Source organism: Amblyraja radiata, chromosome 12, assembly GCF_010909765.2.
Source record: "Amblyraja radiata isolate CabotCenter1 chromosome 12, sAmbRad1.1.pri, whole genome shotgun sequence".
NCBI classification, from domain to species: domain Eukaryota; kingdom Metazoa; phylum Chordata; class Chondrichthyes; order Rajiformes; family Rajidae; genus Amblyraja; species Amblyraja radiata.
Window position 1 is genome coordinate 8,469,659 of NC_045967.1, and position 27,709 is coordinate 8,497,367.

General features: G+C 44.5%; 1 protein-coding gene across 5 annotated transcripts in view; it reads right to left on the reverse strand.

Annotated features, from left to right (window-relative positions):
- Positions 1–4,783: 4,783 nt before the first annotated feature.
- Positions 4,784–27,709, reverse strand: part of eda (ectodysplasin A) — a 191,377-nt gene continuing 168,451 nt past the window's right edge. For 3 of the 5 annotated variants that reach the window (XM_033030183.1, XM_033030178.1, XM_033030179.1), the window contains 2 exons: positions 27,140–27,270; positions 4,784–6,390 (listed from right to left, as the gene is read on the reverse strand). In XM_033030183.1, the coding sequence (XP_032886074.1) occupies positions 6,145–6,390; positions 27,140–27,270 (377 nt within the window). In that variant the 3' untranslated portion in view covers positions 4,784–6,144. The remainder of the gene's footprint in view (positions 6,391–27,139; positions 27,271–27,709) is intronic. The other 2 variants (XM_033030182.1, XM_033030181.1) reach the window with 2 other exon arrangements.

Genomic DNA, 27,709 nt, shown 5'->3' on the forward strand with positions numbered 1-27,709 from the left:
AGCTGCCATGGTGGGATATCACGTGCCATGCATTTAATACCAATGCAGCGTTTTAGGCAAAATGCATTTTGATAATTGGATGCCAATATTTATTGGCTTAATATAATTAAGCAGTTCATCAAGATCCTGAAAATGAATGGCTGAGCTGATCACTCTCTGTCTGGCAGAATGAAATTTTGGGTGAACAATCCTTGATATGTGTGTGAAGGAACTGCAGATGCTGGTTTACACCAAAGATAGCCATAAAATGCTGGAGTTAAGGGCCTGTCCCACATTTCACGACCTCTTTGCCCTTGACTCATACTCGCAGCATGGTCGTCACGAGTTCGTAGGAGGCCTTAGGTAGGTCGTAGCAGGCCGTGATGCTAGTCGTAGGTATTCGTGGCATCAAGTAGGTCGGGGCCTTTTTTCAACATGAAAAATGTCCACAAGTAAAAAAAGGTCGTGAATTAGGTCGTGAAAGTGGGACAGCCCCTTAACTCAGCGGGACAGGCACTGATATTCTAGCTAATTTAATGATTAGGGGCCAAAGGAAATAGAAAGGCCTCTCTCCTCAAACAAATGCATTCGCTGATATCATATTGACCATAATAAATAGCAATGTCCTAAGTTTATTTTGGTTTATTCCAACCTTGTATTGTTAATTAAATGAAGAGTAGGGCAAAACTGAGGATATTTTAATTGGTTTCAGAGGTTCAGGGCTGATAAAGTGGAAAATAAAAATCAGTGTAGTCAGTGAGGAACTTTTACTGGAGAGTCTCAATGTGAGAGAGGGAGAGGAAGGCGGACTATCCCACCAAGTACAAAAACCCAATTAGTCCCTGCACTGAAGCTGGAAGGTGTGAATTGTTTAAAGCTCATCAGAAACATTATTAACTGGAGATACTTGAGAAAGAATTTTCCTTTTTTTGTATTAAAAGTAAATCAGATTTTTGGCATTCATTATCTTCTCAATACTCCAAGTGGGAATGAGAATGGTCAGTGATAAATCTGTGGATAGACGTGTGACTTTGTGTTTGCTCTGCATTTTTTACCTCCCAAGTACTGGCCTCCAATGCAGATTATCTGGGTCAGTATAGCAACAGTTACTTGAGGCAAGGATTTATAAGTCTTTGTAAGTTTGTCAACATGAATCAAGGCCCTGAGAAGTGTAATGAGTCAAGTCAAACACACTTCAGGATACAACACATATTTATTGAAGGACATATAGGTGTATCAGCCGGCCAGATCAAATAAAGTATTGGACTCTGCAGGAGAGCTTGTGTGTTTTGTTTCATTGGGGACACTGGCAGATTTTACAAGCCAACTTTGCCTCAGGTGTTGAGACAATTAATTTGGACTTGAATGTGAAAATCAAAAAACTGCAGGTGCTGGAAATTTGAGACAGGAAGAGGAAATGCTGGAAACCACTCATTGGGTTGGACAGCATCTGTGGAAAGAGAATGAGGTTTGATGTTTCTAGTCCAAAATGTTAAGTCTGTTTCTCTTTCCACAGAAGTTGTCTGAACCGCTGAGAGTTTTCAAAATGTTCTGTTTTTCTTTCAGATTTAGATTTGTTTTTACTACTTTGGTTGTGATTCTGTTCGGGGGTGGTCTCATCTTTGGCAATATCCAATAATTTTGTTATTTAAAATACAAGAGATATGTATTCACTTTTACTTCCTCCAATTTTAACCAGCTGCATTTCTATTGCTGCCTGCGATTTCTACCAAGCGGAGGTCTTCCCTGCTCCACCCAACTCCTGACTTACCCAATCACTTCCTGACTAGTCAATGCTTTTACATATCAACAAACAGATGTGATCAGTAGTCTGTGCACAATAGTCATAGAGTGATCTAGCACAGCAATCGGCCCTCTGGGCCTCCATGTCTATGTTGACACCTTTCCCAGTCTGTGCGAATATCTCCTTCTTAAAGCAAACTACATCTGACACAGAGAATTTTAAAATTAAATACAAAAAGTTGTGAATTCGGATTCTTCTCCCAGCGATTATCAGTTAAAAGCAAACTGTTTGAAGCCTGCATATATTTTAATTATTCATTGGATGTGGATATTCTCAAAATAGTTTGGTGTTTATTGTCTAACCCTGATTAACAAAAGGAAGTGGCACAGTGGAGAAGCGGTAGAGTTGCTGCCTTACAGCGCCAGAGACCCCGGTTCGATCCCGACTATGGGTGCTGTCTGTACGGAGTTTGTACATTCCCCCAATGACCATGTGGGTTTACCCCAGGTGCTCCAGTTTCCTCCCACACTCCAAAGACGTGCAGGTTAGTAGGTTAATTGGCTTTAGTAAATTGTGAATTGTCCCTAATGTGTGGGATATTGCTAGTCTTCAAGGTGATCGCTGGGCAAAACAGACTCGGTGGGCCGAAGGGCCTGTTTCCGCACTGTATCTCCAAAGAAAGTTATGGCAAGTCCATTGAGGTTTGCTCCTAGCTGAAAGTGCAATTATGGCTCAACCAGTTGTCGTGGTTCTAGAGTTATAGATAAGGATGTTGGATTCCTTTTCTTATAGACATCATCAAATCAGATGTTTTTTTGTAACAATGGACATCAGATACTCCATGCTTCCAGTACTTTAATATTATTCCAGGCTTATTTGTTGAATGAAACATAAACCCCATGATGAGGCTTGAACTTATTTTAGTTTAGAAATGCAGCATGGAAACATGTCCTTCGGCCCATTGAGTCCACACCGACCAACAATCACCCACACACTAATTCTATCCTACATACTAGGGACAATTTACAGAAGTCAATTAACCTACAAACCTGCATGTCTTTAGAATGTGGCAGGAATTATTTTTTATTTAATTTTTAAAACCTTGTTGCTTGTGTCAGCGGCTAACAGCGGGCGATACAATTGTGTTTAATAAAGCCCTCTCCTGATACTTCTACCTTCAGCAGAACCTGATGAGAAGCCAATGTTGGGACTTCAATGTCTCCTCCAAAGCCAGAGGATGTGAGAGAATTGCAATGCTTGAGCCAGAAAACCAGTTACCAGAAGGTTGAAACCCCACCGACCATAACCACATCGTGAAAAATTCACCCACTGGGCTTTCAGGATCGACATTCCTAACAAAAAAAAATTCCAATTGGAAAGTGAGGCAGACTGAGCCCGCCAACTGGATATATAGATGGATAGACACAAAACGCTGGAGTAACTCCAAAACGCTGGACGACAGATGGCACAATGGGCTAAGTGTTTGGCTGGCGACCGGAAGGTGGCCGGTTCGAATCCCGCTTGGAGTGCATACTGTCGTTGTGTCCTTGGGCAAGACACTTCACCCACCTTTGCCTGTGTGTGAATGTGTGTGAGTGATTGGTGGTGGTCGGAGGGGCCGTAGGCGCAGAATGGCAGCCACGCTTCCGTCAGTCTGCCCCAGGGCAGCTGTGGCTACAGAAGTAGCTTACCACCACCGAGTGTGACTGAGGAGTGAATGAATAATGCGATGTAAAGCGCCTTGAGTATTAGAAAGGCGCTATATAAATCCCATCCATTATTATTATTATTAACTCAGCAGGACAGGCAGCATCTCTGGATAGAAGGAATGGGTGACGTTTCGGGCCAAGACCCTTCTTCACAATGAGAGTCAGGGGAGAAGGAAATGAGAGATACGGAAGGAATTGACGGGAGGAGACAGAGGGTTGTGGGAGAGGGTGGTTTCTCAGACTGGAGGTCTATGACAAATGTTATAACACAGGGATCGATGCTGGGTCCACTGTTGTTTGTTATTTATATTCATGATTTTGATGTGAATGTGGTTGGCACGGTTATTAGATTTTATAGATTACACTAAAATTGGTGGTACAGTTGTCAGAATATTGAGTACAGGAATTGAGACATCATGTTACAGTTTACATTTAGAGTACTGTGTACAGTTCTGGTTGCCTTTGCTGAAGGATGGATGTCACTAAACTGGAAAGGCCGTAGAAGATTTATAGAAGGATGTGGCAGGGTCTGGAGTGTTTGGAGTTATAAGAAGTTGGATAGGCTGGGTATTTTTTTTCTATGGAGGGTAGGAGAATAAGAGGTGATCTTATAGTGGTGTATAACATCATGGATGGCATAGATATAGTAATTAGCCAGTCTTTTTCTCTTAGTGTGGGAGTTTAAAAACTAGATGGTATGGATTAAGGTGAGAGGGGAAAGATTTAAAAGGTTTTTGAAGGTTTTCACACAGAGGATAATGCGTCCATGAAATGAATTGGCAGAGGAAATGGGAGAGGTAGTTTTGATAATGACATTTAAAATACACTTGGGCAGGTACATGGATAGGAAAGGTCTGCAGGGATAAGGGTCAGGTGCAAGCAAGTACAAAGAGTTCAGTGAAGTAGTAACTTGAACAGCCAGTTGGGCTGAAAGGCCCGTTTCAATGCACTACAACTATGACTGAGCTCACTCTGGAGATTCATCTTCACCGTGTTACAAACCAATGTTTTGAAAAATCCAAGACCCATTGGTTTGCAACTTTGATCTTTGAACCAGTTTTGCCAATCCACGAGGCTTCAGCACTGAAGGTGACATTAATTGCTGCATCGATGTCTATTATTCTTCTTCTACTAACATTTATTTTCAAACTACATTGAGTTTGCAAGCTACAGTATCCCCTTGAGGCTAACTGAGCCATACACACTCCCTGCCACAGTACTTCCTGGGTGCTAACATAATCTCATTTCCACTCACTTTTTCATTTGACTCCATGTAAATTTCATCTTGACTCATCACATTGATTTGATGTAATTCACTGCAAGTTGTAATACCTCAAACAGTCACAAGATGGCAAGAATAAGATTGTTTCCATTTAATTTGTAATAATGCCTCAAGGACAAAATGTTGCATTTTGCAAATGTAACAGGCTGGAATATTTCAATGGTCATGGGCATATAATCCACGTTTTCAGGAACCAGAGAACTATAAATCCAATAATGTGACTCCAGTTACAGACATACAGCTTGTAACCAAAAGCTTAATTTGATATTCCTCCCACTATGGCTGTGTTTCCAGCAACACCATGTTGAACCGCTGCAATGAATCACAACACACAGTTCACAGACTTTTCATTAAAATGGCAGACATGAATGGAAGGCATTCTCGAATGAATGAATGAATGAATGGATGGATGGATGGATGGATGGATGGATGGATGGATGGATGGATGGATGGATGGATGGATGGATGGATGGATGGATGGATGGATGGATGGATGGATGGATGGATGGATGGATAGATGGATGGATGAATAGCAAGGCTACTTTCTTCAAGCGAGTTTTCAGGGACAAGGACTCAGAATAAGAAGGAAGAGGGGACATGAGAAGAAATCACTTTACACAGACTGCTATGATTCTTAGGAATTCACTTTGTCTGGGGGCTTTATCTCTGAATATATTTATGAAGGATTCGAGGCAACCATGGATCTGCTCACTTGATGCAACATTGCGAGCAATTGGCCATTCCATCATGCAGGCAGATTTTAACTGCATTAAAGTTTCCATTCTTGCCGAGTTTCCTCCAGACGAAACTCGTTCAGTTGCTTCTCCCACATTTGTGGTTACTGCTCTTTACTGCTCATTCACAGAGAGAACATCCCCTCCTCACGACCGATTTGTCTTTGGTCCCCTCCACCTGCAAAAATGAAAGCTGACACATATGCCTTCAACAACGGCCAAATGTCCATTAGTTCTGACGAGAGTGCTGCAGAGCAAATTGAATCATCCCAGTCCAATTGGAGACGGGGGACTGGGGAAATCAACTCATTTAACAAAGCTCCGTCATGGGAAGAATCGGATAACTGGGAATCTGTGATGGTTGACAGACGTGTGCCAGTTTTGATGGTTTCTCGATACAACTCAATGCAAGTCACATTCATATACCGAAAATAGACACAAAATGCTGGAGTAACTCAGCGGGACAGGCAGCATCTCTAGAGAAGGAATGGGTGATGTTTCGGGTCGAGACCCTTCTTCACAAATATGTGTCGGGATAATTGACTTAATTTGGATAGATGAAATACATTTTACTCTGTAGTCTGGCTTTCTTAACTTATATGTTGTACTTCAATATAAATTTTGGATGACCCCTTTTGCGGATTCAGCCTTGTTTCTTTTTCTCCTCTATCCTCTGCAGTCCCTCGCTCCCCAGGACTAAGGGATCTTGCCGAGTCTCACTGCTCCGAAGAACGTTGTATGCTTGCTCATGTTTATCACTGTGTCTTCGTACGTCATCCTGACGGTAATCTTCTGCCTTGCCTTGAGTAGGCAGACCCCAGCCGTGTAGCAGGTGTTGAACTTTGACTTGCGGTTCTCAATACTGCGCGTACACTGCAGGAAAGGCTTGTCATCCACGAGCATCTCGTGACTCGCAAAGTCAGTAAAGTTAATGTAGTAAACCTGAGGACAAACAAAGTACAATTGTGAACTGTGTCATAGTCATAGAGTGATACAGCGTGGAAACAGGCCCTTCGGCCCAACTTGCCCATACTGGCCAACATGTTCCAGCTACACTAGTCCTACCTGCCCTTGTTTGGTCCATATCCCTCCAAACCCGTCCTATCCATGTACCTGTCTAAATGTTTCTTAAACGTTGGGATAGTCCCAGCCTCAACCACCTCCTCACGTAAAAAGCAGCTGGCAAATATTTAAAGCTCTTAGATAACATTTTTTTTGGTCTGAGCAACATATTGTCAATCCTGTTAAAAATATCTCTATTTTTGGGCCGGTTGAATTGCTGCCTCACAGTGCTTACGGTGCCAGAGACCCAGGTTCACTCCTGACTACGGGTGCTGTCTGTACAACGTTTGTACGTTCTACCTGTGACCGTGTGGGTTTTCTCCGGGTGCTCCGGTTTCCTCCCACACTCCCTAAAGACGTGCAGGTTTGTAGGTTAATTGGCTTATGTAAGAGTGTGTAAGATAGAATGAGTGCACAGGGGATCATTGGTCAGCGTGGACTCGGTGGGCCGAAGGGCCTCTTTCCACATAGTATCTTTAAACTAAACCGTCAGATTGGCAAGTGTCAACTTTTAAAAGTATTATTGTCAGAACTAAGATCTGCCATCTCTATAAAGAATAAAATTAATCAACAGTGTTTAACTGGGCTGCACTGATCAACCTCAGTTGCACTGTTGAGAGATAATTAAAAAAAATAACAAAGGTATTAAGGATGTAAATAAATAACTTGTTTATACACAGGATGTTGCATTCCCACTTAATTTTCAATAATTGTACCACTGGCTGAAATAGTAATCCTTTGGAAGGGGTACCTCACACTTAGTTGCTGAAGGAACTATGCAGAGCAGAACTAGTTTTTCTCACTCCATTTTTAGCAATTGTTCTTTCTTATTGACCTTATGCGCTTTTGATGATATTATTGAAATCTAGTAGATGGATAACACGTTGAATGATTTTTGTGTATTTTAAGACTTAATGGATAAAGTTGACCTATGTGTAGGAAGGAACTGTAGATGCTGGTTTAAACCAAAGTCAGACACAAAAAGCTGGAGTAACTCAGCGGGTCAGACGGCCTCTGTGTAGAACAGGAATAGGTGGCATTCCAGGCCGAGACCCTTCTTCAGGCCCTCCCTCAGTCTTTAGAAAGGTCTTGACCTGAAACGTCGCCTATTCCTTTTCTACAGAGTTGCCCCATGGTCGTCTGTATAGAACAGAAGCAGTTCATTGCCCGGGCTGGCGTTTCCCCAGGTTTGTGTCCCTAGCAAATCCAGAGAGCAGGAATTCTGTTTGAATAAAAATGAATAGGAATAAAAGAGTATCAGCTGGTAGCGATTTCTCTCGCCTAAATTTGTGTTTGCCAAACGAAACAATGTCAGGTTCAGGGAATAAAGCACCTTTTGTTGTTCCATTTGGCATTCTTGGTGAATAAATCAAAGCACTTGTTTTCTTTGGAAATTAAGTATTTCCCAAAATCTGGAAACATGAGCAGCAACAAGGGTTGACAGACCAGCGATGATCAGCTGCTACTTACAGGTTGGGCAGCTTGAATTCCATTCACACTACACAGAATGCTATGAGTTTGAGCTTGCTGCTTTAGCTCCCGTTTGAAAGTTCACCCCTTGTTCTCAACTGAGATTTCCTTATCTGATTTCTATTCTCTAACTAGAGGTCAAACTGTGGTGCAACATGTACACATTTTCAGCCGTGATATTTTTAACTTGTCAGAGAAACTACAGTGCTTTTATATTAACAGATCATTCATATTTTTGCTATCCCTCTTTATCCTGAAACAGTGCTACATAAAGGTTCATTGTGATTCATGGCCATAAATATAACTGTGCATTGGTCTTTTGACAGTGTTGGCCGAAGATCAGTCACTCTCAGCTTTTTAGCTTCAGGGTCTTTGCAGACGGCTACTGATCAGTTTATTACTGCAGTGCACAAACTCCACTGTCCAGGATGCCTGGATTAGAGGGTTTTAACTACTAGGACAGGATGGACAGACTTGGATTGTTTTCTCTGCAATGCTGGAGGTTGAGATATAAAATTATAAGAGGCATATATAAACATAACAGGTATAGATAGGCTAGACAGTCAGAACCTTTACCCCAAGGTAGAAATATCAAATATTAGTTTAGAGACACAGCATGGAAACAGGCCCTTCGGCCCACCGAGTCCGCGCCGACCAGCAACCCCCGCACACTAACACTATCCTACGCACACTAGGGACATTTTACAATTTTACTGAGCCAATTAGCCTAAAAACCTGTACATCTTTGGAGTGTGGGAGGAAACCAGAGATCCCAGAGAAAACCCACACAGTCACGGGGAGAACGTATGAACAACACCCATAGTCAGGGAAAGACCCGGGTCACTGGCGCTGTAAGACACCAACTCTATCGCTCCACCACCGTGCCGCCCTATTATAGCGTGGGTTCAAGGTGAGAAGGCAAAGGTCAAAGGAAATGGATAGGTATGGATTATGTACAGGCAGATAAGAGATGGTTTAGGCATCATGTTCGGCACAGACATTATGGGCCAACGGGCCTCTTCCTGCTCTATATTCCAAAGAGAGGAGACTTAATCTACTGTTTCTTCAGTCCACAGGAATGACAGGGCAAGCTTGGGCATTTAACCCCAAGTGTTGGAGTAACTCAATGGGCCAGGCAATATCTCTGGAGGATGTGGAGAGGAGACATTTAGGGTTAGTAGACTTTGTTAAACTAGAGTGGGGATATTTACCTGAAATGTAGGCTTCCTCAAAGTGCATGCCATCTTCCCATCTCCTCCCCTTTCGGCTTTCCACAGAGACAGCTCCCTCCGTAACTCCCTGGTCAATTCGTCCCTTCCCACCCAAACCACCCACTCCTCTGGTACTTTCCCTTGCAACCATAGGAAATGCTAGGCTTGTCGCTTTACCTCCCCCCTCGACTCCATCCAAGGACAAAAGCAGTCTTTCCAGGTGAGGCAGAGGTTCACCTGCACCTCCTCCAACCTCATCTATTACATCCGCTGCTCTAGGTGTCAACTGCTGTTCATCGGTGAGACCAAGCGCAGGCTTGGCGATCGCTTTGCCCAACACCTCCGCTCAGTTCACATTAACCAACCTGATCTCCCGGTGGCTCAACACTTCAACTCCCCCTCCCATTCCGAATCCGACCTTTAATTACTGGGCCTCCTCCATGGCCAGACTGAGTCCCACCGCAAATTGGAGGAGCAGCACCTCATATTTCGCTTGGGTAGTTTACACACCAGCGGTATGAACAGTGGTTTCTCCAATTTCAGGAAGTCCTCGCTTTCTCCCTCTTTCCTCTCCCCTTCCCAGCTCTTCCACAGCCCACTGTCTCCTCCTCTTCCTTTCTTCTTCCCGCTCCCCCCCGCTCCCACATCAATCTGAAGAAGGGTCTTGACCCAAAACGTCACCTATTCCTTCGCTCCATAGATGTTGCCTCGCCCGCTATGTTTCTCCAGCATTTTTGTCTACCTTCGATTTTTCCAGCATCTGAAGTTCCTTCTTAAACATTGCTTCTAGACTATGTTCCTCATGCACAAAAATGATGCCTTCTGTAGTTACTGTTCTTCACCAACCTCTCCAGCCTCCTCTGACATCCTTCCTAGGGTAGACATCCTATCCTACCTCCAACCATTGCAGGACCACCACCCAATAGACTGAAGGGGTATAATGGCACATTCCTTCTGCACTGTATCGCAAAACTAATCTAAATTAAACACAGATGACGATGATTGGTCTCTCCTCAGTTGCTCGGTACGCACAATGGAATAATGTGGTTTCCCTGGGATTTCTCGGGACGAACCCTTTTGAGTTCAAACCCATTCAGAAAGAGTATCAGGGGTTATGGGGTGAAGGCAGGAGAATGGGGTTGAGAGGGAAAGATCGATCAGCCAAATGGCCTAATTCTGCTCTGAGAACTAATGAACTTATGACCTTGTAATATACAACGTGTGTGCGCAGACAGGATAAATGGTAATTTGTATAATTACAACAGTGCCCAGTCTTTGATACAACATGAATCCACCACAGGATTGCAGGCAAATCATTATCCATATTCTGTATATGTATTTCTTTTGAAAGTGATATCATGTTTTTCAAAACGACGTTCTCAAACTCCGTAAGTAACTTAAAAGATTTGGAGCGACTTACTTTAATAAAGGGCCTAATGTGTGCAAGCAAATTTGCTGATGAATGTCATCAATGTAGTAACAGATGGGAGGTCAAAGTGGGGTCCACAGTGAGGCAACAAAATGAGATCACTGAAGTTTGAACAAGTTCACGTGGAGGGGCTGGGGAGAGGGAGGCAAGACTGTTTTACAAAATGATGGACTGGAGAATGAAAGATTTCAGGGGAAAATCACACGGAGCATGGAAAACCTGCTGATAGACACAAAAAGCTGGAGTAACTCAGGCAGCATCTCTGGCAAAAAGGAATAGGTGACGTTTCAGGTCAAGACCCTTCTTCCTGTCCTGCCGAGTTACTCCAGCATTTTTATGTCTATCTTTGGTGTAGACCAGCATCCGCAGTTCCTTCCTACACACGGAAACTCCACTCACCATTTTGATACATAAATCCTATCCCTAATTATTTTTGCCAAGGTGGACAATTCCCCATTTTCCCACATTACACTCCGAGTGCTGGGTCTTGGTTCACTCACATGCAGACAAACATTTCTGCAGATGGCAAAAGGCAGACAAAGGGATATGGGGCAATCCCTTATACTAATGCTAAGATTTTGGAGATTAACTTAAGGAATAATGTTGACTCTCAATTCCCTCTTTTGAGCCCATTGCATTTTTGAGGATCAGATATTTTAGATCTTGATTCCCACTGTATAAATCCTGACAAATAAACTGGATCATATCAGCATGAAAACATTCCTAAGTGATTATTAGAGCTCTGGCTATTTTATAGTAATCTTTGAATAAAATCCTAAAGAACGCGAAAATCTTATGAAAATCAGATCATATACAAAAAGAATAATATGCGGATCAGCCAGCCATTAATTTGTTTTGTTTACTTAAGTTTTGTCTTTGTAATGTTAGCCAACTTTCTTCTTTATTGCTGTTTTCAATTAAAGGAGTAAAGTTAGACATCACCATTACCACTGCTGGTAATAATGCAAAAGCCAGTTACATGAGACTGTGCTTTCCCATGCTGTTCTTTGCAAGCCTTATCAACCTTGTGTGCAGCTACTTTGCACTGAGGCTCCGCAGCCAACGTTACTGTCGTGGTATACGTACTCTTTTTTTAATTTTAGAGGCAAGCAAACATATTTTTTCCACGTTATGAGGGTGGCAAGGACCCTTATCCTTATGCACCATCCTACACACACCAGGATCAAAATAACATTTAGTTTAGTTTAGTTTAGAGATCCAGCGTGGAAACAGGCCCTTCGACCCACCGGGTCCGCGCCGACCAGCGATCCCCGCACATTAACACTATCCTACACCCACTAGGGACAATTTACATTTACAAAGCCAATTAACCTACAAACCTTACGTCTTTGGAGTGTGGGAGGAAACTGAAGATCTCGGACAAAACCCACGCAGGTCACGGGGAGAACGTACAAACTCCGTACAGAGAGCACCCGTAGTCGGGATCGGGCCTGGAACACTGGCGCTGCAAGTGCTGTAAGGCAGCAACTCTACTGCTGCGCCACTGTGCCACCTCATTATTCAATTACAATGGACAATCGGTGGAGTCTTTTAAGTTCCTGGGAACCATCATCTCCAAGGACCTTAAATGGGAGGTCACCATCGACTCCACAGTCAAAAAGACACAACAGAGGAAACACAATCTGCCACAGGCAATGATGGTCCAATTCTATACAGCCATCGTAGAGTCTGTCCTCACCTTCTCCATCATGGTCTGGTTTGGCTCAGCCACCAAGCACGACACCTGGAGGCTGCAGCGAATCATCTGATCAGCAGAGGAGATTATTGGCTGCAACCTTCCCTCCATTGATGAACAGTACACAGGGCCAGGAAGCGAGTGGGTAAGATCATCTCTGACCCCTCTCACCCTGGTCACAAACTCTTTGAATCAATTCCCTCTGGAAGGCGACTCCGGACTGTCAAAGCTGCCACAGCCAGACATAAAAACAGTTTTTTTTCCACGAGTAGTAGCTCTACTCAATAACCAAAAATCTGTACCCGCCTTTTCCTCTGGTATTTTATTTAATTCACATGTTTAATCGATAATGTTATATTATTAATGTTTAATGTTTTATGTCATTCATAACTGTCACTGTATATCATGTTGTCACGTGTGGGCGGAGCACCAAGGCAAATTCCTTGTATGTGAATATTTGGCCAATAAACTTATTCATTCATTCATTCATTCATAACAGACACTGTCTCCCTCACCCTCCCCTCTGTTACTGTGATGGGTTTACTGTACAACCTTTGCCACATTTAAAAGGCTCAACATCACCAAACAAATTTAACATTGTCACATTAGCAGAGTTTGGCCCAGACTAATTCCTCCTTTTTATCTTACTTACTTGAAGGGAATAACCAAGAGGGACAAAATTAGGTTAGATGAAGTACAACTTTAATACAGTTCAATATTCAGAGCTCAGATAATCTGGAGCTTTGACATTAGGGCACGAATGGGCAGACTAGCGATTTTCCACAATCAAACACGTTAGAGGTTCAACCAAACATTCCCACACTGATCTTTCTATCCTGGGCCTCAGCGCAAATTGGAGGGACACCACCCCATATTCCACTCGGGTAGTTTACAGCACAGTAGTATGACTTTTGATTTCTCTAACATCAAGTAACCCTTGTGTCCCCTCTCTAGCCGTCCCTCCCTCACCCTCGTCATTGCACTAGTTTTAAAGTCGTCTTGTTGAGTCTCATTGTCCGTAACTCGTTTTCATCTAGCCCACAGCTAACAATAGGCTGTTCCCTTTATCATCTTTACTTTTTTGCACATCTTTCATTCATTTGTTCTACATTTGGACGACAGATGGCGACAGATGGCACAATGGGCTAAGTGTTCGGCTGGCGACCGGAAGGTGGCCGGTTCGAATCCCGCTTGGAGTGCATACTGTCGTTGTGTCCTTGGGCAAGACACTTCACCCACCTTTGCCTGTGTGTGAATGTGTGTGAATGTGTGTGAGTGATTGGTGGTGGTCGGAGGGGCCGTAGGCGCAGAATGGCAGCCACGCTTCCGTCAGTCTGCCCCAGGGCAGCTGTGGCTACAGAAGTAGCTTACCACCACCGAGTGTGACTGAGGAGTGAATGAATAATGCGATGTAAAGTGCCTTGAGTATTAGAAAGGCGCTATATAAATCCCATCCATTATTATTATTATTACATCTCTCTATATTACTGTCTATATCTCTCGTTTCCCTTTCCCCTGACTCTCAGTCTGAAGAAGGGTCTCGACCCAGAACGTCACCTATTCCTATTCTCCAGTGATGCTGTCTGTCCCACTGAGTTACTCCAGCATTTTGTGTCTATTTATGGTTTAAATCAGCATCTGCAGTTCCTTCCAACACATGTTAGAGGACAGTTTGGGTGTGGTCTGACCACAGGAAAGATACTCTGTACTTCCAAGCCAATCGCGGAAGGGAGGGGGGCGGGGGGGGGTCAACACTATATTTATTCCAAGTTGGCAGAAATGACACCTAATAATGACCCACACCTAATAAAAAGTGGAGTGTTAATGCCATAACCTTTTGGAATGTTCTCTAACCTTCTGTGCATCTTAATAAAGATCAACTGGCAAATCAAGAATGAATGTAGCGAACATTGGGCGAAGCTGATAGATCTGCAGCCGCACAGCACCAGAGACCCGGGTTCGATCCTGACCTCGGGTACTATCTGTGTGGATTTTGCTTGTTTTCTCTGTAACTGTGCGGGTTTCCTCTGGGTGCTCCCGTTTGCTGCCACATCCCAAAGACGTGTGGGCCTGTAGGTTAATCAACCTCTATAAATGACTCCTAATGTTTAGGGAGTGGATGAGAAAATGGGATCACACAGAACTACTGTAAACGGGTGATCAGTGGTCGGTGTGGACTCGGTGAACCGAAGGGCCTGTTTCCATGCTGTATCTTTCAATCAAAAATAACATTTAGTTTAGTTTAGTTTAGAGATCCAGCGTAGAAACAGGCCCTTCGACCCACCGAGTCCGCACCGACCAGCGATCCTCGCACTGTCCTGCACCAGGGACAATTTTTACATTTATACCAAGCCAATTAAACTACAAACCTGTACGCCTTTGGAGTGTGGGAGGAAATTGAAGTGGTCAGAAAACCCACACGGTCACAGGGAGAACGTGCAAACACCCTACCGACAGCACACGTAGCCACTATGCCACTCCAAAAAGTGTTGTTTATTTGTTAACAACTCCTATGATCATCATGGATGTGACTTTGGAAAAAGTGGTCTAATATAGTAACTGGATGCTGCCAAAGAGAAACGACTCCAACAGGGGCAATAGGACGATGCAATGGGTTTCTTAAACTTCTAACCTATTTAGATTGATTGGGATTGAAGACTGGAGCAGCTCCTGAAGATTAGATGGACCTTATTTGAAAGCCCAGCAGCTGCGGTGGTATTTTGGAAGATGAAGATATGAAACAATAATGTGCCAGGGAAGTTTGTAACTTTGGAGAGGTCTTTAGTCTACTAATGATCCTTCTGATCTTACGATTGCATGCATTCTAGGAAAAAAATAGTTTCAACAGATAACAGGCTTGTATTAGTGCCTGTTTGTCTAGTTTCTGCCAGGTACATGCCAGTTAAGTAAACCGTATATGCTTTGGAAACATAAAAACAGACCGTGATTATAATCATGGCTCTATATAGCTCTGCATGTGACAATAATAAATTAAGTTTAGATACAGAGCAAAAACAGGCCCTTTGGCCCACCGAGTCCGCGCCTACCAGTGATCCCTGTACAATAGCACTATCCTCCACACATTAGGGACAATTTACAATGACACCAAGCCAATTAACTTACAAACCTGTACGTCTTTGGAATGTGGGAGGAAACCGGAGTCCCTGGAGGAAACCCACGCAATCACAGGGAGATCATACAAACTCCGTACAGACAGTACCCGTAGTCAGGATCGAACCCGGGTCTCTGGCGCTGTAAGGCAGCAGCTCTACCGCTGCGCCACTGTGCCGCCCATGTACTTAATTGTACCTAATAATTACTGTAAAACATGTTAGCATTCTTCACAGAAGAGTTATCAATCGACATCTGACACCCAGTTATGTAAAGAGACACGGTTAAAATGGGAGGTTGTAGAGATTGTCACAAAGGAGGATAGAATGAAAGAGATGTAGACAGGGATAAGGCAGGTATTCCAAACCTAAGCCCTTTGGCAGATAAATCCAATGGGGAAGTAATGAAGGAAGCTGGAATTGGAAAAGTGCAAAAACTCCTAGAATGTCAAAGGCTTAAAGGAGCTTTATAATAGGAAGAAGGGAACAGAAAGATTTGTAAACTAGGGAAGATTGTTTTAATGAATGCATTGCTTAATAATAATAATAATGTTTTGTTTATAGGGACAGTGCATATTAATGAACATTTTACATGTAAATATGCGAGATTGTAGCCAATCAGTAGCTAATTTCCGTCTCTAGTCCCAGGCAAAGGTAGGTGAAGTGTCTTGCCCAAGGACACAACGACAGTACACACTCCAAGCAGGATTCGAACCGGCCACCTTCAGGTTGCCAGCCGAACACTTAGCCCATTGTGCCATCTGTCGTCCTCAGGAAGGTTACGGGATAACAACAAAGGAGGTAATGGCAGGGAAGGATTTTGAGGTGTGTTGAATGGGAATTCATGTCCAATGAATCTGGAATTCCCAGGATGACAGAAAGCTTTCATAAAATCCCACATGACAGGTTGGTCAACAAAGTTAGCGAAAATGGAACTGGTGGTAATATATTGTCGGTGAAATGGAGACTTCATTACCAGGCAGTAAGTGCAGAGTAAGAATAAACAGTCTTTGTCAGGATGCTAGACTGTGATTAATGGGGGGGGGGGCCCCACAAGGATGGGTGCTTCGGCCCCAGTTATTGACAGCCTACATTCATGATTTGGCTAATGGGATCGGAAGTCATGTTTCCAAATGTGAAGTTGCTACAAAACTTGGTGTGATCGTAAATAGGGAGTATGATGTAAAGTGGCTTCCAGAGGATACAAGATACAAGATACATTTAATTGTCACATGTGCCAGATGGCGCAGTGAAATGAAATTCCCATACAGCCATACAATAAAAATAAAGAACACAACACACTATAGAATTTAACATAAAACATCCCCACACGGCAGAATCAAAGTTTCCCACTGTGTGGGAAGGCACCAAAGTCAGTCTCTTCCTCCACTGTTCCTCGTGGTCAGGGCCTCCCCAAGCCCTCCGCAGTTGCAGCTACGGGTGGCCCGATGTTCAGGACCGCTCGCCGGGGTGATACAAGTCCGACGTCGGGGCTGCGGGACGTCCTCAGTGGCGTGGACACCAGAGTCGGCCCCCTCCTACCGGAGTCGGCGGCTTCCAAAGTCCGTAGGCCGCGCCGGGTGGAGACCGCCGCTGTAGACCCTCTACAAGGCGCCCCAGGACTCCACGATGTTGTTCAGCGCCGCCAGCGTTGGAAGCTCTCCGCACCAGAGCTCCACGATGTTGGAGCAGCGGCCCAACGCTCCGGAGCTCCAAACGGTGACCCAGGTAGGCATCGCCCGCTCCGCGGTGACTCCAGCGCTGCGCCGCCACTGTAGCAGCCCTGGTCCGGTTCCCGGTCCCCAGCAGGAAAGGCCGCACCGATCCAGCTGGTAGGCCGCGAGGTGGGGGGCTAGGACACGACTCGGAGAAATAGTCGTGTCCCCGCCAGGAAGAAACTGGGAGACGGTTTCCCCCTTACCCTGCCCCCCTCCCCCACATAGAAAAGTTAAAGTTTCCCCCTAAAACAGACCCTGGACTAACTGAAAATAAAAAAAGATAGAAATGACAGACAGGCTGTAGGCAGAGGCTGCTGCCAGTGCAGCGCCCCTAGAGGATGCCGACACACAATGTGTTTATTTTAGTTTATTGTCACATGCAGCGAGGTACAGTGAAAAGCTTTTGCTGCGTGCTATCCAGTCAGCGAAAAGTCAATACACGATTACAATCGAGCCTATTATAGTGTATAAATGCATGATAAGGGAATAGCATTTAGTGCAAGTTAATGCTAGCAAAGTCTCATCAAGGATAGTCAGAGGGTTAACAATGAGGTAGATGGTAGTTCGGCATCGCTCTCTGGTTGTGTTAAGATGGTTCAGTCGCCTGATAACAGCTGGGAAGAAACTGAGGGGCCAGAATATGAGTGGAAAATATGAGGTCATCCACTTTGGTTTACCAGACAAAAGAGCAGATTATTTGTTTAAATGGTGAGAGATAGATTGTTGTGGATGTAGCCCAATCCATCACACAAACCTGGCTCCATCTACACTAGGGGTGTCAAACTCACTGCCTGCAGGCCAGATGCCTGATGCCAGAGCGGGCTGCAGCTGTCCACGGTGCCGGATCGGACTGCGTTCGCCTGTGCGCGGCGCGATCCAGCGCGCATGAAGCCGCATTTTGCCCAAGACCTAAAATGAGTTTGACACCGCAGATCTACGATGCCTCATGCTACCTTGGGAAAGCAGCCAACATCATCAAAGAACTTTCCACCTCAATCATTCCTTCCTCTCCCCACTCTCATTTGGTAGAAGTTACAGAAGCTTGAAATGCACACTACCTCATTGTCATGAGGCCATAAGTGATAGGAGCAGAATTAGGCCACCCGGCCCATCAAGTCTACTCCGCCATTCAATCATGGCTGATCCATCTCTCCCTCCTAACCCCATTCTCCTTCCTTCTCCCCATAACCCATGACACCCGTACTGATCAAGAATCAATCTATCTTTGCTTTAAAAATATCCATTGACTGCCACCACAGCCTTCTGTGGCAAAGAATTCCACAGATTGTAGATATTAGATTTTGTCTCTGGAACTATTGAGATATAATGCTGAGATCAATATTTTGCACTTTGTTTCTTTTCCTTCACTCTACCTATTGTACTTGTGGAGGCTTGACTGTGTGTATGTTTAGTATTATCCGATTTGATGCTTTTCATTGTACATCGGTACATGTGACAATAATTAACCTAAACATGAGTAAAGATGTTTAAATGCAATTGATTAAGGCCTTGGTCAATCAGAGACTGCTTATTATATCATTTTGGTCTTCTTACCTAAATTAAACGTAATTCTAAGAGAGGGAATACATCAGGGATGGTGAGTTTCTCCCACAAAGAGAGACAACAGAACAGAACACATTGGAGCTCAGAACAAGAGAAGATCTCATTGAAACTTACAAAGTTTTACACAGCTCGCAGGGTGGGTGGAGGAAGAACATGTTCCCTGGCTGAGGACTCTAGATGTGTAGGAAGGAACTGCAAATACTAGTTTATACCAAAGATTGACACAAAATGCTGCAGTAACTCAGCGGGACAGGTAGCATCTCTGGATGGAAGGAATGGGTGATGTTTTGGGACCTATGAACTCTTATTTTCACACCTTATACCCTTCCATATCTCTGTGCCTCCCTCTGGCCTGACTCTCACCTTGCCATTTAGGATTCAAATGAGGATACATTTCGTCATGTAGAATGCAGCAAACCTTTGGAATTTCCTATCCTGAAGGGCTGTGGAAGCTCAGTCGCTGAGTTAGTTAAAAACAGAGATCACTAGATTTATAAATATTAAAAAAATGATGGAATATGGAGATAATGGGGGAAGTGAATCAGGATTGGAAGATCAGTCATGAGCTTGGAGAATGGCAGCCCTGGGCTCAGATAGCCTATTCCTTCACGTCATTTGTATGTTTTAAGGATGCAGGGTTTTGATGTCCCCAGATTTATATAGGGCAGGCATGCATTAGAATTATCATGTCTTGGGCTATCAGAGACATTTAGTCAGGATCACAATGATCCATCCCCTAGGGGGCAGAATTAGCTGAGGCAGAGTGGAAGCTGAAAGGGCCTGTCCCACCAGCATGCGATTGCATGCATCTAGCGCGACCAAACGTGATCGCTTGAGGCGTACGGCCGCGCGGGGCCGGTCCCACTTCGAACCGCGAAGGCGTATGGAGTTTTGCGGGGCTGGTCCCGACATCGCGTGGGGCCTTGAAAATCCTGCACTGACCGAAAATTCCGCGCGCCAAAGGCCTGTCGGCCCGCAGGCGCATTGAGGGCGTATGCATCGTCTTGACGGCGTACGCCTAGCGCGTGGCGTTGCGCGATGAAGTCACCACCCGGCGTGCCGTTGCGTGATGATGTCACCGCCGACGCCGTGCAACGTCCAAATTCAATCGGCCCACCTCCTGCCCAGCTGATTGGTGAGTATGACGTAAATTACGTCATGCTCGATCTTTGCGCGTACTTAGCGCGGCCGTACGCCTCAAGCGACCACGTTTGGTCGCGCTAGACGCATGCAATCGCATGCTGGTGGGACAGGCCCTGAAGACTGTGACATCCAGATACAGAATACGGAATAGAGCCTCTGGCGGTAACCCATTCCACTCTGTCTGACCCACGATCTCTCTTATAATAGCTTGGTACCTTTATGACACAGGATTCAAGTTCTCTTGTATCCAGAAGCAATTATCACCCAGTTTATCACCAGCTCTCCAGAAAGCCTTTAATATACACTGTTGTATGGATGATCAACACAAGAACACAACACAATTATAGTTTATTTAAGGAGGAACTGCAGATGCTGGAAAATCGAAGGTACACAAAAAATGCTGGAGAAACTCAGCGAAGGAAATAGGCAGCGTTTCGGGCCAAAACCCGAAAGTCTGAAGTCTGAAGAAGGGTTTCGGCCCGAAACGTTGGCAATTATAGTTTAGTTTAGTTTAGAGATATAGCACGGAAACAGGCCCTTCAGCCCACATAGTCTGCGCCGACCAGCAATCCCCGCACATTAACACCATCCTACACACACTAGGGGCAATTTACATTTATACCAAGCTAATTAACTTACAAACCTGTACGTTTTTGGAGTGTGGGAGGAAACCGAAGATCTCAGAGAAAACTCACGCAGGTCATGGGGAGAATGTGCAAACTCCGTATAGACAGCACCCGTAGTCAGGATTGAACCCAGATCTCTGGCGCTGCCCAGTTTCCATTGCCACAGTGCCGGATGCAATGGAAAAATGTGTCCAAAATGTTAAAAGAATCCTGTCACCCAATCACTTCCTTGGTGACTCTCATGGACTCCACACAACACCCACAATCATGATCATATTTATCAAATTATCTTTCATCCTTCAAACGATGTAAAATCAAAGGGCAGTGCTTGTTTCTGCTTCCCCCTGAGTAAGACAATTGTTTTTATTTAATAGCCATTGATGCTGATGCACAATTTAGCAAAGTTTCCTTGTATTAACTAATTCATGCAATGGAATCAGAATGGAAAGTTAAAGCTGGGCTTGTTGATTTGGTTTATAATATGTTTGTTTTAAGGAGTACGGTTTAGATAATACTAAAATCTAATATTCAATGATTCACAAGTACAGTACATAAACCCTACTAATAATTGATCATAAGGGTGATGTCTGTTATTGCCGACTGTCTGCTAAAACCGAGTAAAGTATTATCTTTCTATGTAGTTGAAATAAAACTGCAGATGATGGTTAATACACAAAAGGACACAAAGTGCTGGCGTAATTCATAAGTTCATCAGTTCATAAGTGATAGGAGCAGAATTAGGACATTCAGCCCATCAAGTCTATGAAGTCGATCATGACTGATCTATCTCTCCTTCCCTACCCCATTCTCCTGCCTTCTCCCCATAACCTCTGACACCTGTACTAATCAAGAATCTATCTATTTCAGCCTTAAAAATATCCAATGATTCGGCCTCCACAGCCTTCTGTGGCAATGAATTGCCAGCAGGTCAGGAAGCATCTCTGGGGACATGGATAGTTGACGTCAGGATCCTTCTTCAGACTGATTCAGTCTGCTGAGTTACTCCAGCACTTTGTGTTGTTTTACCCGAAAACTAGGCGCCGATGCGGATAGTCTGCATCAGTCAGCCCTTCCTCACCAACTACCGCACAGACCAGTTGTTGTTGTGGCTCATGCTGTGGCCCCTGGTTGGCAGCTCGTTCTTCAGGCTGCTGCAACTGACAGGACATGCCCAGTCACCATGGGGCTTCCTCCCCTCTCACCAGCTTCTTCCTGTGGGCCGTTGCATTGTCCGCTCCCCACCTCCACCCCCAGCTCCCTACCCCACAGCTGCTGCCTCCTTCCCCTCCCCGGAGACGTCGACATTCCACAAGGTGAACAAAGTGATGGCTGACAGGAAGAAGCGGGTGAGAGGGGAGGGAGCCCGCAGTGACTGAGCACATCCTGTTGGTGGCGGGGGCCTGAGGAAAGTGCTGCCCCCCTGGGTCTACAGCGTGAGCTGCAACAATGGCCGTGTCACTCGGCTGAGCAGTGGGTCAAGAAAGGCTCGTCGGTAAACCTAGCGAACCAGGATTAGAGTCGGCAAGTACGTCCTCTACAACCAAAATCCATTATAAAGGGGTCGGTTAAAACAAGACTTTACTGTACTTTCCGTAAACTTAACGTATGGCATCAATACCGCTTCAATATTGCACAAAATAAATCTTAGTTGGAAACATTATGAACCTTATGCCCCTGTCCCACTTAGGAAACCTGAACGGAAACCTCTGGAGACTTTGCGTCCCACCCAAGGTTTCCGTGCGGTTCCCGGAGGTTTTTGTCAGTCTCCCTACCTGCTTCCACTACCTGCAACCTCCGGCAACCACCTGCAACCTCCGGGAACCGCACGGAAACCTTGGGTGGGGCGCAAAGTCTCCAGAGGTTTCTGTTCAGGTTTCCTAAGTGGGACAGGGGCATAGTTGCTGCCTCACAGCTCCAGAGTCCCGGGTTCGATCCTGACTACGGGTGCTGTTTGTATGGAGTTTGTGCCTTCTTCCCATGACCTGCGTGGGCTTTCTACGAGATCTTTGGTTTCCACCCACACTCCAAAGACGTACAGGTTTGTAGGTTAATTGTAGGATAGTGTTAATGTGTGGGGATCACTGGTCGGTGCGGACTCAGTGGGTCGAAGGGCCTGTTTCCGCACTGTATCTCTAAACTAAACTAAACTGAAGCAAGGCAACAAAGAGTAAACCTCTACTCTATGTCATTGGATGCCCAGACCACACTACCAGGCCACTCTGCTGCAGGAATATGTTTGTTATTGATGTTAAATGTCAAGCCCTGTCTTCATTTATCCAGTCAATAAATTGAACATCACGGATTGGGAAGGCTATTGGTTCATCTGCCATCAATCTCAGATACAATGAGATTTCTTGACAAGCTATTTCACTTGTTTACTGGTCAGTGTGCACATACACTTGTTTGGTGATCGCTGGATCAAACTTCACTTCAATGCCTCTTGCATTCAAAATTCCCGAACCACAGTTTAAGAATAAGGAATAAGCCATTTAGAACGGAGATGAGGAAACATTTTTTCACACAGAGTTGTGAGTCTGTGGAATTCTCTCCCTCAGAGGGCGGTGGAGGTCCGTTCTCTGGATACTTTCTAGAGAGAGCTAGATAGGGCTCTTAAAGATAGCGGAGTCAGGGGATATGGGGAGAACCTGATTGGGGATGATCAGCCATGATCACATTGAATGGCGGTGCTGGCTCGAAGGGCCGAATGGCCTACTCCTGAATCTGGGTCTGAAGAAGAGTTTTGGCCCGAAACATTGCCTATTTTCTTCGCTCCATAGGTGCTGCTGCACCCACTGAGTTTCTCCAGCACTTTTGTCTACCTTCGATTTTCCAGCATCTGCAGTTCCTTCTTAAACTACTCCTGAACCTATTGTGGATTGTATTGTATCCAGCAAAATCATCACAAGAAACACTAGAATTGGAGTAGTGGATATGTAGAATTGGAGTAGACGGAGGATCAAAATTAGGCCAATCATCCCGTCGAGTCTACTTCGCTCTTCTATCATGGCTGATCTATTTATCCCTCTCCGCTCCATTCTCCTGCCTTCGCACATAGCCTTTCACATCCTTCCTAATGAAGAACCTATCAATCTCTGCTTTAAAAATACCTAAAGTCCAGGCCTCCACACAGCCGTCTGTGGCAATGAATTCCACAGATTAACCACACTCTGGGAAATAAATTCCTCCTCATCTCCTTTCTAAAGGTATGTCCTTTAATTCTGAGGCTGTGCCCTCTGGTTCTAGATTCTCCCATCACTGGAAACTTCCTTTCCACATCCACTCTATCTAGGCCTTCCATTATCCAGTACGTTTCAATAAGAGCCCACCCCCTCATCCTTCTAAAAGCCATCGAGTACAGGTCTGGAGCCATCAAATGCTCCTCAGACGCTAACCCAATTATCCCCGGGATCATTCGCGTAAAACTCTTCTGGGCCATCTCCATTCCTCAGATATGGGGCCCAGAACTGCACACAATATTCCAAATGTGGCCTCACCAGCGCTATATAAAGCCTCAGTATTATATCAATAACAGCGGCCTCAGCACAGAGCCCTTCGGAACACCACCAGTCACTGGCAGCCAACCAGAAAAGTATTCCCATACTTTGCCTTCTGCTCGACAGCCAATCTTCTATCCATGCTAGTGCTTCATGTGTGGCAGTTTATCAATGGCCTTCTGAAAATTCAAGTAAACACCACCCACTTTGTCTATCCTGCCTGTTAGTTACCTCCTCAATAACCCCAACAGGTTTGCCAGGCAGGATCTCCCCTTCACAAAACCATGCTGACTTTGGCCAATTTTATTGTGTTTCCAAGTGCCCCGAAACCTCATTCTTAATAATGGATTTTAAAATTTTACAAACGACAGAAGTCAGACTAACTGGCCTATACATTCCCTTTCTGGTGCCACGCCAACGTCTTAAACTGTGGAGTTAGATTTGCAATTTTCCAGTCCACTGGAATCATTCCTGACTCGAGTTAATGTTAAATTGTTTAACTCCCTTTATTTTCCAAGACTTGTGATAATTTCTTGGATCATAAAATATCTTCAGATTTCTATTACAAAGCTTTGGAGGACAGGTATTATTTTATTATTGTCACATGTACCCAGGTCCAGTGAAAAGTCTTGTTTTGCTTGCTATTCGAAACAGACCAGATACATTATACATAAATACAATAAAGTCAAACTCAAGTTCAATAGGTAGAGCAAAGGGGAAGATACAGAGTGCAGAATATAGTTAACAGCATTGTGGCGCATCAGTAGCATAGACAAACTCCAATTACCATAATGGGGTAGAGGTGAATTAGACAGTATACTAGCTTATGTACTAAAGGATCCCCAAAGACTATTAATTTGGCTTTTTGAGAGAAACATTCGCACTTTAGAAGGCCGGGTTTTGTTGTGGGGTGTAGTTTAATTTAGTTTGGCGATTACAAGTTCAAGCTCAAGTTCAAGTTCAAGTTTATTGTCATGTGTCCCTGTATAGGAGAATTAAATTCTTGCTTTGCTTCAGCACACAGAACGTAGTAGGCATTTACTACAAAACAGATAAGTGTGTCCATATACCATAATATAAATTACATGCGTACACACAGCCGTCTGGAGCGCGTGATGTCATTTGAAGATGGACACAATACTGGAGTAACTCAGTGGGACCGGCAGCATCTCTGGAGAGAAGCAATGGGTGACGTTTCGTGTCGAGACTCTTCTTCAGTCTGAAAAGGGTCTTGACCCGAAACATCACCCATTGCTTCTCTCCAGAGATGCTGCCAGTTCCGCTGAGTTGCTCCAGCATATTGTGTCCATCTTCAATTTTCTTGGCCCCGCTCTGGAAGTAGGGGGCGGATCCGGACCGCAACGGCCGTGAGCCCCAGGCAGAGTTCGGCGATCGTTTGCCTGCTTCTGCTGCTGTTGGAGGTGAGACGTTGCGTCACGCCAGGGTCTTGGGCCTGTCCCACTTTGGCCATCAGTTCCGCAACAGGCCGTTGGCGTGCAAAGATTTCGTTCACTGCAAGAATTTCGGAGCCCCGCGCGATTTCTGGACCAGCCCTGCACATCTCCATACCCCTCCGCGCTTCTAGGTGGGACCGGCCCCGCGCAGCCATACGGTGCCCGTACGCCTCAAGCGACCACGAGGTCGTGTAATTTGCGAGCCAAGGACACATAAGTGGGACAAGCCCTTTACTCCAGCACTTTGTACCTATCCAAGTTCTCCAGGAATGCTGCCTGACCTGCTGAGTTACTCCAGTACTTTATGACCTGGCTGGTGAAACCTCTCTTGGTGTTCAGTAGGATTGTGGCTAATCAGATTGCAAGGACAACTCTGCATAGTTATTCACATGATTTATTTCTCTTGATGGTATAGTCTGTTTTCTTATCGCTCAACTTCAGCAAAACTGGAATGAGAGAAAACAAATGAGTTGTAAGTTGTAGAGAAGGTGGCAGGAAGAAATGGTGGGGCAAAGGTGTGATACTTGTGATAGACTGAGTTCCTCCTGCACTTGCATGGGAAAGAGGAGCAGGAAACGTTTAAGCTTTAAGGGCCTGTCCCACTTTCACGACCTAATTCATGACCTTTTTTGCTCGTAGACATTTTTCATCAGGCTAGAAAAATGCCCCGGCCTACTTGATGGCACGAGCACCTACGACTAACATCACAACCTACCTACGACCTCGTGACGACCATGCTGCGAGTATGAATCAAGGGCAAACTCGGCAGAGGTTGTGAAGTAGGTCGTGAAATTGGGACAGGCCCTTTAGGCTTTTTTACTGTCATGTATACCAAGGTAAAGTGAAATAATTGCTTTTGCATCCTATCCAAACAAATGTGATACACTATACATCAATACCATCAAACTCAACTACAATAGAAAGAACACAGGCAAAGACATAGTGTGCAGAATATAGTTCTCAACATTGTGGCACATCATTTCCATAATCAGCAGTTGGTGGGGATGGGGGAGCACTACATTTTCCAACCAGTAGTTAGCTGTGGGTTGACTATTATATGTAAAAGTATAATATCATTTCAAAATAAGAGATTGCTCAATTACGACAAGAATGGGGCACATTTTTCTCTTATGGGTCTCTCAAGAGTCATTGGATCACTTCTTCAAAGGATGATGGAGGAAGACTCTTTGAATAATTTTAAGGTAGAGGTAGATAAATTATTGATAAGCAAAGGGGTGTGGAGTTGAGACACTCGGGAATGTGGAGTTGAGACACTCAGATTGACCATGAAATTAGGAGTGGGCAGTCAAATGTTTAAAACAGTTGATATCCACAGGGATTTTCCAATTGGAATGTAATGGGAAAGTGGGTAATCATAAAACATGTGTAAATGAATACAAGATCCTGGTAATTAAATGGAATTTCTTTGGCCTAATGAGAAATTAATTAAATGATGAAATGGTATGGGAGGAAAATTCCATATATGGACTTGCTCATTTCTTGTACAACTGGGAATAAATGGAAGTTGATGTGGAGATGTAATAAACACCACACAATCCAGGTTAGAATGGCAGGTGGGATATTTTAACCTGAATTGATTGAACTGGTGAGATGAATACAACAAGTGCAACACAACCCACGTACATATGTCAATGTCCACCACCCACCCCAGCCACTCACCCACAACTAGTCATGAGGTCCAAGACCGTACTCACTTCTACCTGACTATAGATGAAGTAGGTTCCATCCACTAGTATCTCCAACTGTCCACTTCGGCTGTGTAACCGGAAGACCTTGTGGTTCAGCGAAGATCGGGCCCAGTCGGCCAGGACACCACCTATGAGATCTCATCGTGAGAAGGGCAGTCACTCAATACATGGAAAAATATTCAGAGAAGTTCCAAAGCAAAATACTAATATTGTTCTAACAATGGATTAAAGGCCAAAAAACAGAATGACCCAGGCATGCAGCAATAACATCCATGCTTGTGGCATCCAGACATGCATTGGAAACCATTTGCAAATCCAAAACCTTTACAAACTGTGCAATGAATACCCGAGTGCCACTATCCAGAAATGCTGTGTGTAGCCCTGTGCACATAACTTTTGCATTCTATGTTTGAATATCTGCACAACCCCTTCTATCTAATTTGATCCACTCTTAATTTAGTGGTGTGGGTAGAATAACTAGCTCCCTTCATTGTCGGAGTTAGTTATCCTATCAATCCAAACAGCAAAAAGAGAAGCCGTCACCAAGTTTGGATAGGTCATCATCTTTATCAAAGG